This window comes from Hippoglossus hippoglossus, chromosome 8 (assembly GCF_009819705.1).
Source record: "Hippoglossus hippoglossus isolate fHipHip1 chromosome 8, fHipHip1.pri, whole genome shotgun sequence".
Lineage (NCBI taxonomy): Eukaryota > Metazoa > Chordata > Actinopteri > Pleuronectiformes > Pleuronectidae > Hippoglossus > Hippoglossus hippoglossus.
In genome coordinates, this window is record NC_047158.1 from 23,414,805 (window position 1) to 23,427,691 (window position 12,887).

At 40.6% G+C, this 12,887-nt stretch overlaps 2 protein-coding genes across 6 annotated transcripts in view; one reads left to right on the plus strand and one right to left on the minus strand.

Moving 5' to 3' along the window:
• Window positions 1-28: 28 nt before the first annotated feature.
• rdm1 (RAD52 motif containing 1) lies at window positions 29-3,470 on the plus strand. The gene is made up of 9 exons (XM_034592873.1): window positions 29-218; window positions 330-358; window positions 389-515; window positions 601-780; window positions 896-1,024; window positions 1,100-1,259; window positions 2,870-2,968; window positions 3,090-3,166; window positions 3,339-3,470. The coding sequence occupies exons 3-9, from the start codon at window positions 417-419 to the stop codon at window positions 3,390-3,392; spliced, it is 798 nt and encodes a 265-aa protein (XP_034448764.1). The 5' UTR covers window positions 29-218; window positions 330-358; window positions 389-416; the 3' UTR covers window positions 3,393-3,470.
• A 280-nt stretch (window positions 3,471-3,750) lies between these two features.
• The window catches only part of LOC117766122 (integrin alpha-3-like), a 24,449-nt gene continuing 15,312 nt past the window's right edge, over window positions 3,751-12,887 (minus strand). For all 5 annotated transcript variants that reach the window (XM_034592837.1, XM_034592838.1, XM_034592840.1 and 2 more), the window contains 14 exons: window positions 11,532-11,668; window positions 10,424-10,567; window positions 9,930-10,027; window positions 9,531-9,708; window positions 9,134-9,217; window positions 8,410-8,489; window positions 8,251-8,325; window positions 8,018-8,120; window positions 7,772-7,948; window positions 7,311-7,484; window positions 6,986-7,096; window positions 4,858-4,956; window positions 4,621-4,746; window positions 3,751-4,422 (listed from right to left, as the gene is read on the minus strand). In XM_034592837.1, coding sequence (XP_034448728.1) covers window positions 4,312-4,422; window positions 4,621-4,746; window positions 4,858-4,956; window positions 6,986-7,096; window positions 7,311-7,484; window positions 7,772-7,948; window positions 8,018-8,120; window positions 8,251-8,325; window positions 8,410-8,489; window positions 9,134-9,217; window positions 9,531-9,708; window positions 9,930-10,027; window positions 10,424-10,567; window positions 11,532-11,668 — 1,697 coding nt within the window. In that variant the 3' untranslated portion in view covers window positions 3,751-4,311. The remainder of the gene's footprint in view (window positions 4,423-4,620; window positions 4,747-4,857; window positions 4,957-6,985; window positions 7,097-7,310; window positions 7,485-7,771; window positions 7,949-8,017; window positions 8,121-8,250; window positions 8,326-8,409; window positions 8,490-9,133; window positions 9,218-9,530; window positions 9,709-9,929; window positions 10,028-10,423; window positions 10,568-11,531; window positions 11,669-12,887) is intronic.

Sequence of the window (12,887 nt, forward strand, 5' to 3'; positions counted from 1 at the left end):
AATCCTGTTTGAAAAAACTGACGGAGAAAAAGAACCGAACGAAATTTAAACCGATTTAGGTTTAACAGGTTAGTTAACAGGTTAGTTAACGTGTTACTGAACAGGTTAGCGATGTTTACACCAGATTGATTTAACCTGGTTCAACTACATCTGGTTAAAGTGAACTAATCCTGGGTCAATGAATCAGTGTTAAACGCTGATGAAGCTGGTGAAGATGGTTAACATGTTGGTTAGTATGTCTTTATTGTTTCTTAACATGTTGGATAGTATGTTTGTTAACATCTTGGTTAGTAGGTTTGTTAACATGTTTGTCAGTATATTTGCTAGCATGTTGGTTATAATGTTTGTTAACATGTTGGTTTGTTATTTTGTTGTTATTAGGTTTCAACAGGTTGTTATTACATCAGTGAACTGTGATGGACGTTGAGATCGTGGAGTTCGTGGTTCCTGTGGAGAACAATAAGACTCTGTTTGTCTGGAACATTCAGTCACTTCTCACTGAGGCTCAGATCTATGTGAGTCCACACACACACCTATCTGACTTTTGACCTCACAGTCTCACAAGCAGATGTTTAGTGTTGTGTGTGTTTGTGTGTTCAGGACAGATTGTTTGGTGTCTTCTCGTCTTTTGGTCCTCTCTACCTGTTGAGGGTGCGTCCTAACGCTCCCCTCCAACCCTCCGGTTTCTCTGCCATCGTCAAGTTTTTCTCGGCTTCTCATTCGTCGAAGGCTCAACGACAGACTGATGGACGCTTGCTGTTCCAGGACGTCCCACTCAAGGTCACTTGACTCTAAAGTTTCTTAAGTAAATGTTTTTTCCTACTAAAACGCAGTGTCTGATTGGTCGACAGAAAGCGATCAGTTATCAAACTAATCAATAGATGTGTGTGTTCAGGTGAGGTTGAGCTCCAAACACACCCCTCACTTCCTGTCTGACAGCAGCAGACCTTTGAGCCACGCCCGCTGCCTGGAACTGGCCAATCACTGCCTGGGATTCAATGGCTGGACCTATGATATCATCACAGTAAGAAACACATTTTGTTCACACACCCGTGAGTCAGTGTGACGGCAGGTAACTTCCTGTGGTATCTTTCCTCAGTTGAAGGAGCTGAGCGATGAAGGAGAGGAGGATGGAGGAGGTGGTGAGGAGGGTGGAGTGAGGAGGCTGAGGTTTGGCTGCCTGCTGCAGCTCAACTTCCCCCGTCACAGACAGACAACCAGAGGAGCAGCCGTGGTCAACGACAGCTTCACCTGCTCAGGTGATGACGCACCACGGGAACACTAAAAAACGTGTACCTCACATCAGCTGGAGACAAGAAGCAAGTTATCGATATAGTGTTTCCTTTGGATCATGAGATTTATTACAAATATTAAGGTAGAACTGTCACAATAACACATTTGTTGTCCCAGAAATTATTGTGATAAATGATATTATCGTCATCTTGAAACCATTTTAAACCACTGATGTAATAATATTAGAAGTTCACCCTTTTAATGAGCAATGAATTTAATTCTTGAATATTCGTCTGACATTTGAATAAGAATTGAAAATACCTACACATATATAATTTAACCCTATCCCAAACCCATAGTATATGAATAAAACATATATAAAACAAGAGACTTTTTTGTTTGTCATGAAAAGACACGTCTCTGTCGATTTTTGTAGATGTCGGCCAATCGTAGTGCCGGGGCTGCCCTTTAGGGGGCGCTAGTCAGTTATTTTGCCACGCCCATTCCTTAAAACCATATGAATGTCTGCAGGGGGGGGCTGTTGCTACACAAATGTAGTTTGCGGGAGGTTGAACCTCGAACACCGAAGTTACAGCAATTTCGTGTGTCCCGGCGAGTTGATGAACTTTGACGCCACGCCACTATTATGGCGTTTGACGAAAAGTCACAGTAATCTTATGCCGTCATTATCAATGTCTTGAGACCCGTTTGACACAGGTTTGACATGGCTGCAGTAAGTGGCTGAGGAAGAATACATCAAAGTGGAAGACATGCAAAAAACAAGACATTTCCTGTTTCCACCAGGGGGCGCTGTGATTTTAAGTCATGATTTCTGTGTAGATGTCATCAGGCCGGGACTCTTGTCTTACATGTCTAGTTTGGACTCGATTGGACCATGTATGTCCGAGATACAGAACCTCGTGTTTTGATGGCGTGTAATCAAACTTTGAGGCCACGCCACGGTCACACCGTGTGACGAACAATCGATCTTTGGGTTATTTTTTATCTCCGTCTTGTTTAAATGACACTCATCTCAATTTTAAGTTGATCTGATGAAAGCCCTGTGACAAGTTCGTCAAAGTAAAAATGTGAAAAATGCCCAAAATGGCGGGCTTCCTGTTGCGTTTTTCATAATGCCCCTTGAGACTTTTTTGTTTGTCTGGTCACGATACACCTGGGCTACGATTTTTGTGAAGATCGGTCAAAGGGAAACCTAGGGGCTGCGTTCCAGGGGGCGCTGTTGAGCCATTTTTCCACGCCCATTTCAAATTACTCCAGAATACAAATACTTTTTGGGGTTTTGAATTCCCTGCAAACTTTGGTAACAATTTGAGCGTCTAGGCCTGAAAAAGCCCAAAAGGGAAATACAATCCTTCCAAATACAACAGGGCCTCCCAGCGTCGGTGCTCGGGCCCGAACGAACCAGATAACCAAAACAATAAATAAAATGGACTCTGGCTCTGTTAACAAAAATGTAAGAAATATTAAACATTTGGCTCAGGATATGTTATTTAGGTTTGTTTTGTATTAGGTTAGTATTCCAGTGTTTCCTCTAGGATTTTATGTGTGTTTTTTGTGTGTGTGTGTGTGTGTGTGTGTGTTATATATAACATCCAGATGTCGTCTATTTGTTCAGGCCCAGATGTTTTGCTACACAAACGTTGTAAACTCCAGAAGTTGGTCAGAGACAAAGCTCTGGTTCAGGCCTTCAACACAGTCCTGCTCATTCTACTGGGTATTACTGTTACTATTAATGTTACTGTGACTATAACGTAATATATTTTTACTGTTCAAATGTGACAGTGATGAATTGATTATCAGTTGCAGGTATTGATTGTGTGTGTGTTTGTGTGTAGACAATGGTAAAGTGATGGTGGAGGTGAAACAGACGTCTGATCAGATTTTACCTGAGAACATCGAAGGAGTCGTTCATGTCAGTCAAACATACATGATATATGTCCATAATATAACACCAACACATCAAAATGAATATATATATATATATGCATGTTTTTATATGGATATAATCTTACAGAGTAAACAAACATTTTCATGTAACACAGACATTTACAACCAGAGCAAATGTAATGATATTTGTTTTTCAGGTGAATGAGTTTGATCTCGATGAAGATGAAGAATGGGATCTGACTGTATCTTAGACTCCAAGAGGATTCTGGGTAGTGGTGCATTATGGGAAACATTACAGCATCACATAAAGATTTAATTAATTCAATAAATCAATGTCGTCACTGTAAATCATAAAAACACGAGATAGTGAAAAGTTGATTACAGATAAAATTATTACACACATAAACATGTAAACCATGTCCTGCTGCCCCCCTGTGGTTATTAAAGGAACGTACCACTGCACTCTTCATTCTCTTCACTTCCTTAACCTGACTTTAAATTAGTTTATTAACTTTGAGAATCGCTCGTTTAACGCATCTAAAAAACTAAGCTAGTTTAACAACAGTGTGATACCCTGACTGACCACGGACTGGGTGGGGGCCCTGTTTCACAACTCTGGATAATTTCACTCAAGTTACATGAAACTGATTAAATGTTCGCACACAGATAAACACACAGAGATATACACACACAGAGACACACACATACACGAGTGAAGACGTGAACTGTGAAACTCAGCAACAATTAAACCTCCTGAAATTCATTTCACTGTGAATCTGAATAAACTCATCAATGTTTATTATTGACAAACTGATCGATCAGAAGCAGGTTGAGACAAAACCAACCAGCCAGTAAGTTAGCCAGTCAGTAAATTAGCCAGTTTGTTAGCCAGGCAGTAAGTTATCCAGCCAGTAAGTTGACCGGTCAGTAAGTTAACCAACCAGTAAGTTAACCAGCTAGTAAGTAAAGCAGTCAGTAAGTTATCCAGTTTGTTAGCCAGGCAGTAAGTTATCCAGCCAGTAAGTTGACCGGTCAGTAAGTTAACCAACCAGTAAGTTAACCAGCTAGTAAGTAAAGCAGTCAGTAAGTTATCCAGTTTGTTAGCCAGGCAGTAAGTCAGTCTGGAGCTGGTCCTTCCTACAGGGCTCTCTGGCAGCATCGTGCCCAGACTCAGAGCTCCTTGCTCAGCCTCTCGTGCTCAGACTCCGGCCTCTTCACGTGAGCCGTCTGCGACTTTGCCTCGTACAGCTCTCTGGTGCTGGCTCTCCTGAAGAACCCACACTACACAGCAGGGGGTGACACAACAGCACTTTACCAACATGCTGTGAAAACAAATTCATCATTTTATGGAGACAAGAATGCTGAAAATAAAAATCATGGCACAAAATTAGATAAAGTATGTTGTGACTTGGCGCTAATCTCCTCGTTTGGTCTGTAGTGGATCCTGCAACTAAAACCAGGCAGGAATCTTTAGTTTACCTTCCAGAGCACCAGGCAGATCAGAGCCAGCAGTAATACTCCAGCCACCATGGACACCCCAATGATCAACAAGGGGGCGCTGGAGTCCACCTGTTGCCCCAGGTCTGGGTAAATGTGGACCTCAATCTGCAGAGGAAGATGTGACACAGGAAACTAAAATCATGGACAAATGGAAAAAAACCATCATTTTCCTTTTTGTGCAACCTATAAGAGGCGCTAACAGCACTATTTTGTTACCTCAGTGCTTTGAGACCCTATGTTGATGGTGTGTTTGTTAGTCCGCAGCTTCAGGGTCGCCCGGCCTCGAACCAACACACTCCTGGCATCGCTGTAATCCTAAAAAAAAAATAAACTCACTATGGAGATTTGATAAAACTTTGTTTCACTGTTAATTTCTACCAATGACAAATTCTACTCAGAAATCAAAATAAATTCAAACAAAATGAAATAGAACCTATCAATCAGCTAGTCTTGATCGAACACTCAGTAAAAACAACAGCAACAGTGCAGAGAAATTTGGCCACTAGGGGGCAGAAAACCTTCACAAAGAGTTGTGAATGAGGAGAATCGTGATGGTGGATCATGTTTGGTGTTTGTTGAAAATCCAACCGATCGTCTTTATATACAGTCACTGATCGTCTTTATATACAGTCACTGATCGTCTTTATATACAGTCACTGATCGTCTTTATATACAGTCACTGATCATCTTTATATACAGTCACTGATCGTCTTTATATACAGTCACTGATCATCTTTATATACAGTCACTGATCGTCTTTATATACAGTCACTGATCGTCTTTATATACAGTCACTGATCATCTTTATATACAGTCACTGATCGTCTTTATATACAGTCACTGATCGTCTTTATATACAGTCACTGATCATCTTTATATACAGTCACTGATCGTCTTTGTATACAGTCACTGATGGTCTTTATATACAGTCGCTGATGGTCTTTATATACAGTCGCTGATCATCTTTATATACAGTCACTGATGGTCTTTATATACAGTCACTGATGGTCTTTATATACAGTCGCTGATCCTCTTTATATACAGTCACTGATGGTCTTTATATACAGTCACTGATGGTCTTTATATACAGTCGCTGATGGTCTTTATATACAGTCACTGATCATCTTTATATACAGTCACTGATGGTCTTTATATACAGTCACTGATCATCTTTATATACAGTCACTGATGGTCTTTATATACAGTCACTGATGGTCTTTATATACAGTCGCTGATCGTCTTTATATACAGTCGCTGATCATCTTTATATACAGTCGCTGATGGTCTTTATATACAGTCGCTGATGGTCTTTATATACAGTCGCTGATGGTCTTTATATACAGTCGCTGATCATCTTTATATACAGTCGCTGATGGTCTTTATATACAGTCACTGATGGTCTTTATATACAGTCGCTGATCGTCTTTATATACAGTCGCTGATCATCTTTATATACAGTCGCTGATGGTCTTTATATACAGTCGCTGATGGTCTTTATATACAGTCGCTGATCATCTTTATATACAGTCACTGATGGTCTTTATATACAGTCGCTGATCATCTTTATATACAGTCGCTGATGGTCTTTATATACAGTCACTGATCATCTTTATATACAGTCACTGATCATCTTTATATACAGTCACTGATCATCTTTATATACAGTCACTGATGGTTTTTATATACAGTCACTGATCATCTTTATATACAGTCACTGATCGTCTTTATATACAGTCACTGATCATCTTTATATACAGTCACTGATGGTCTTTATATACAGTCGCTGATGGTCTTTATATACAGTCGCTGATGGTCTTTATATACAGTCACTGATGGTCTTTATATACAGTCACTGATGGTCTTTATATACAGTCACTGATGGTCTTTATATACAGTCACTGATGGTCTTTATATACAGTCACTGATCCTCTTTATATACAGTCACTGATCCTCTTTATATACAGTCACTGATGGTCTTTATATACAGTCACTGATCATCTTTATATACAGTCACTGATGGTCTTTATATACAGTCACTGATCATCTTTATATACAGTCACTGATCATCTTTATATACAGTCACTGATGGTCTTTATATACAGTCACTGATGGTCTTTATATACAGTCACTGGTCGTCTTTATATACAGTCACTGATCATCTTTATATACAGTCACTGATCCTCTTTATATACAGTCACTGATGGTCTTTATATACAGTCACTGATCATCTTTATATACAGTCACTGATGGTCTTTATATACAGTCACTGATGGTCTTTATATACAGTCACTGATCATCTTTATATACAGTCACTGACTGTGTTTATATACAGTGTGAACTTTACCTCGATCATGGTTGAGTTCCAGATTCTGGCTCTCACGCTCAGGGTTGCTGAGTTTTTCATGTTGATTAACGGACAAACAAACGTCACACATTTGGCTCCATGAACACAGTCCTGTCAACACACAGACACACATATATTAATATATTAATATATATTTCTTTATATAAACTGAGCTCAAAACCATATTTTTTTAGGATGAATTTTTTTTTTGTCTAAAATAATTTGTACAGATTTACTCAACCAGGGGAATTTGTTTTTGATCAACTCTACAGCGCCCCTATGAATTTAACTGCAGTACTGCATGGTGAGTTAAAAAGTTTAGTACCAGTGTGTATGACTTTCTCTTCTGTTGATGCAGGTGGAGGATGGGTGGAGATTTATCACTCTTTTTCTTCTCTTCCTCCTGACCCCTCCCCCTCTTCTCCTCCGCCTCTTCCTCCAGACCCCGCCCCCTCATCTCCTCCTCCAGACCCCTCCCCTTCCTCTTCTCCATTGGCAGCTGAACAAACAGGAAGAACAATCCACGCTCAAGTGTTTATTACAACGTTTTGCATAATCCCTTCCCTGGTGTTTATATTTTTATATTTAATGTTTGCTTTTTATTTTTTTATTTTTATATATTTATACTTGCACAAACACACCAGAGCAAATTCCTTGAATGTGTGAACCTGCTTGGAAATAAACCAATTCTGATTCTGAAAAATTCTTTCCTGAAATAACAGTTGAGTTTGTAAAGAATCAACCTTATCTTAAGATTCTCCAATGTGAGGCTGTTGTCATGGTTACCACAAGGTTGAGAGGGTTGATGATGTCATCGGGCGGATTGCAGCGAGGCTCTGATGTGCCGTGCACTCGGATCTCTGTGAGGTACAACAGCCACTTCCCATTGGACAGCACACTCGGCCAATTAAACTCCACCTCCAGGTTGCCTTGGTGACCCAGTGGCTTCCCGTTGACGTGCACCTATCAGAGAAGGTCACAGGTCACGCCATCGTTTTGAATCATTATTAACACGTCGGGTCTGAAATGAACCTGGAAGGTGAAGAGCAGCAAACTGCCGACGTCCTCTGTCTTCTTTGTGGCCGATTCACCGATCACATGACCACTGAAGGAGGCGGGGCCTGGTGAACTGATTCTGTCAGGATAAAATCAGCCAATCAGGTCAAAGGCCAGTGTTTAAGTTCATGTTGTGACATTTAAACTAAAAACTTTTACTGTGTTTTATAGAATCTCTAACCTGATTGATTTAAATTGATTGAACTTACAGTGTGAGGGACGTCTGCAGCGAATATTCCACCAACATGGAGACAGAGACAGGAGACAGATGTTGTTCACTGAGACTGAAGAGACAGACACACAACATCTGTTCATACAGGTGTGCGTGTGTCTGTGTGTGTCTGTCTGTGTGTGTCTGTGTATGTTACGTTGACAGCTGCAGCAGAGTCTGAATTTCTGTTGTTTCCAAACTGATGTCAGACGTTTGAAATATGATGAACAACTGAACCTGAACCGGACAGAGATCAAGTATTAGTACATACAGTACAGACAGTAAATACAATATTACAGACAGTAATACAGTACTACACAAAGTACACACACTGCTACAGACAGTACTACACAAAGTACAACAGACAGTAGAGACAGGACTACACACAGCATCACAGACAGTATCTACTGTACTAAAGACAGTACAGACAATATGTCAGACAGTAGAACAGACAATACTACAGACACACGTTACTACAAACAGTACTACAGAGTCTTACAAACAAAACTACAGACAGTTCTACAGACAGTAATACAGCACTACACACAGTATAGATAGTTCTACATAATATACTACATACAGTATTACAGTACTACACAAAGTACATACAGTACATCAGACAGAACTTTACACAGTACTACACACGGAACTACAGACAGGACTACACGCAGTACTACACAAAGTACAACAGACAGTACTACAGACGGCACTGGAGACAGTACTACACAAAGTACAACAGACAGTGTTACACACATTACTTCACACACTACTACAGACAACAGTAGAGACAGTACAGACAATACATCAGACAGTATTACTGACAGTAAAATAGACAATACTACAGACAGTAGTACTGGTAGTAGCAGTAGAGCATAGTTTACCTTGTGGTTGCTCTTGAACGGGTTCCCCAGCTCACACTGAAGAACCGTGTGATGGACAGAACATTCCGCTGCTGTGACGTCAGCCTGAAATACAAACACTGTCCAGGTCAACATGGAGCTTCCACGGACGATAGAGTCGGTTCTGCTTGACTTTAACAGACGAAGGCGACTGTTGGAGAACACAAGTTTTCTGAAGTTTACTGACTAATGTGTGACTTTTATTCACAGGAACACATCACATCAAAGGTAAATCTACTACAACAGATTGTGGGCGGGGTCTGTGTGAGGACAAAAGGTTAATGCAACTTAGAAAGTCCTGGACAGTACAAAGTGTTCCTATAAGCCATTTGTTCACCCCCCCCCCCCATTAGAACTTTTGGATGACCAGAACGTTTACCTTCACTGCCTTTGTTCGAATTCCGGAGTATATGAGTGATGGTGGGATGCTGATGTTCAAAATGGCGTTGTGAGCGTCCTCTGCTTGTCGGCCCTGTGACGGTGTGTTGCTGACATTAACCTCCAAAAACAATCTGTTAATGCCGGAGTTGTAGTTCAACACTTGTTTGTTCTTCTTCCTGAAAACACACAGTCACATGACAGCTGCCAATCATCTGATAAAGCAGCACCTGTCTGATCCCTGGTGGAACAGACAGTCCAGTTTTCAGTGTCCTGCTTCAGTCTTTCTGTTCATGTCTTGTAAAACAAGTGTAAAGATCTCAGGTTGAGTCTGAGCGAGGTCTGGAGAAATTATCACCCGGTTCATATGTTCTCAGTCAGAGGACAAAGGTTCTCTTACATGCTGAGGGGTTTCTGGTTCTCGTCTGTGAACTGGGCCGTCATCTGCAAGTTACTATGGCAACGGTTATCAGAACCACAGGCCTTCTGGATATGTATCTGAGACAGGAAGAAATTCAACAGTCAGTCAACGCTACACAGGTTCTAATTTGAGCAGTTAACAGAACTGTAGTGGGTTCTAAAGCAGATTATCTATTTATTTTAAGGTACCTGGTTGTGACCTGCATTAACTGGTTTCTGATTCTGGTTCTGAGATTGATGTCAGATTTAACAGTATGTGGACTGTACTTGGTTCTCATTTGTGATCTGGAGCTGGTTCTGACATAAATTCTGATCAGTTTGGTCATTGACCTGGAAGTGTTTTAACCTCAAAATGTTTTTAATGGGCTCTTGTATTTTGACCTGGATCTTGATGGGTTCTGTTTAGTTTTGTGCGGCATTCTGATTCTGACCGGGTTCTGATGTGTTCTGACAGGGGTTGTGAAAGGTTCTGACCTGGGTTCGGATGGGTTGTGGGGTGTGGCTCAGCACTGGGAGGAGCTTCAGATCCTGAAAGACACTTCTTTTCTTGGGAGGCTTCTCGTACAAAGATACGTTCAGTGAGAAGACCAGAGGTTGTAGTTTGTCTCGAATCGGACTCTGAAGTACAAACACACAACAGAACATCAGAAAAGAACCTGTTTGTTTCAGATCAGGTCACATGACAGAACAGGTGCATGTGAAGGATTCTCTCTCTGCAGGTTTCACGTCTCTGAAGTTTGATGGAAACGAAACCAGCCGCTGAAAATCAGTTGATTTGGAGAATGAGCAGCAGGAACGTGAAGTGAACTTTAGAGAAAAAAAACAGGATGATGTTCACAAATTCTTCAACGTTGGACAACAGAGGTGAAAACTTCAAACAATCTGATAGGAACCACGTAAACAACATTATGAACTTTGATCAGCCTGCAGCAGATCTTTGAAAAAAACTCGTCTTTTCAGAAGCGTCATAGGTTAATTTGTTGCTGCAGAAAGTTTCCTGTTTTCATGTGAATTCGGGTAGAGAAACCGGAAGTGACCTCATCGGAGACTGATTAAAGCTGAGCAGTAAAAAGTTTTAAATCTTATCACACACAGCAGAACGTCCTTTAATCCAACTCATGTTTAACAACAGACATCAACAGGAGTCAAGACACAAACATTTTCAAGAGAGAATTTCTTTGTATGATTAAAGCTAATAGTTGTGGTAGCATTAGCATTGAGTTCACTCAGCTGTTAAAGCCAAGTTTTCAGGTGGAAAACATGCATCCTCTCTTTGAATCAAACTAAATGATTCTCTGATTTTTTATTTTAATAAATTGAAATAGAGTTTAAACATTTTCCTTCAGATCAAAAGATTATATCTATAAAACCAGACGGACTCTCGGATAGCATATACCGCCGCTAAGGCTAACAACTTATCTTACCAATGATCCCTTCAAAAGTTGAATGGGTTCTTCCTCCACATCTGATACATCTCCTTCCTGCTCCCCATAGGATCAACTCTTTAGGAAATAAGGAGTACTTGCTCTTTTCTCTAGCGCCACTCTCAGGACAGATGTGGTCCGAGCTGTGTGCAACTCACCAGCAGCCCGACTCTCAGGGAATCACATCGCGTCTTCGGCATTGTCAGGTAACCAGAGTACGTGCTCTGCCTGTTCTCGTGGAAACGGAGGCGAGGCTTCAGGCTGGTGACATCAGCAGCCACAGCGAAGTGAACGGCTGTGACAAAGAAACACACATTAATCACTTAGAAACAACAAAACATCTGTTTGAAAAGAAATGCCACTTTATGTTTTATACCAGCTTCAGACACAAGGGGACAGAGTTGCATCAGGAAAAGACAAAAAATTGTGTCAGAAAACATAAACATAAATTGTGTAACAAAGGAACACGAAAAAACACAATCACCTCTGATGTTCATGAAGTGTGTGATATATGGGGGGGTTAAGGTTATATATAGGGTATATATAGGGTATATTTATAACCTATATATGGCGATTAATCAGATTAATCACAGGGTAGATTAATTTCTAAATGCCAGAAAAATTCCCATTTTCTCTGTATATTGTTGTGGGAACAGAAAGATAAATAACAGAAGGTGGATATATACATTTAACATTTGTTTTTTTTATTAATGACAAGTCCAAATGATAGTTAAGATTGAAAAATAAAATAAGATCAAACTAAAACATACCACACCATAATTAAATGTGTCAGTCTCTTTGCTTTGCCTCTGAGCAAACATAGGATGATGTGATTTAGAACATTTATTTTAATCAAACTCAAAGAACCTTTATCCTAATCAATCGGGGCTTCTTAGCCTTTGCTCTTTTTTAGCAAATATAGGATGGTTGAATAAAACTTTCTTTGCTTTTTTAAATCAACAAACAACCAAACCTTTACACAGTTAAATGTGAAATCTGAATCTGAGCCCATCTGCAGAAGCAGTGTTGAGCCAGTTCACACTTAAAAAGAACGAGTTCCCAGTTCAGTTCATGCAGATGAACTGGTTCAGGTTCACAGTTCATGTTTTACCGGTCGTGTGTTTGGTTCTGAGTCGATGGAGTCGGATCGTGTCTGCGTGTCGCTCATTCTAACACTGAGTCCTGACTGAGCGTCTCGTGTTGGACTGAACATGTTGACGAGTCATTTTCATGATGTTTCAATGAGTCTGATAAACTGTGGAATCAAACCAACACTCAGTGACTTCCTGTGCTGATCAGGTCCTGAGAACTAGTGATGAGTGTGTATTAGTTCCAGTGAAGCCGAGTGGAGGAGGACACAGAAACTCCAGCTCGGTACAAACCAGCTTCTGCTCTGATCCTGAAGCAGCTGAGACCAGAGGAACTCTGTGTTTCACTTCTACAGAGTCACTGAGCGGCTGCTTCAGGTGCACGAGCTGTGATCTCACTGCGTGTGTCTGAGCTCATCCCGCGTT

Bases quoted from the DNA above. Each gene is read 5' to 3' on its own strand.
- rdm1 (XM_034592873.1), top strand. From the start codon at position 417: ATGGACGTTGAGATCGTGGAGTTCGTGGTTCCTGTGGAGAACAATAAG. The intron at 781-895 runs GTCACTTGACTC...GTGTGTGTTCAG, and splicing joins TCCAGGACGTCCCACTCAAG to GTGAGGTTGAGCTCCAAACA. The intron at 2,969-3,089 runs GTATTACTGTTA...GTTTGTGTGTAG, and splicing joins AGTCCTGCTCATTCTACTGG to ACAATGGTAAAGTGATGGTG.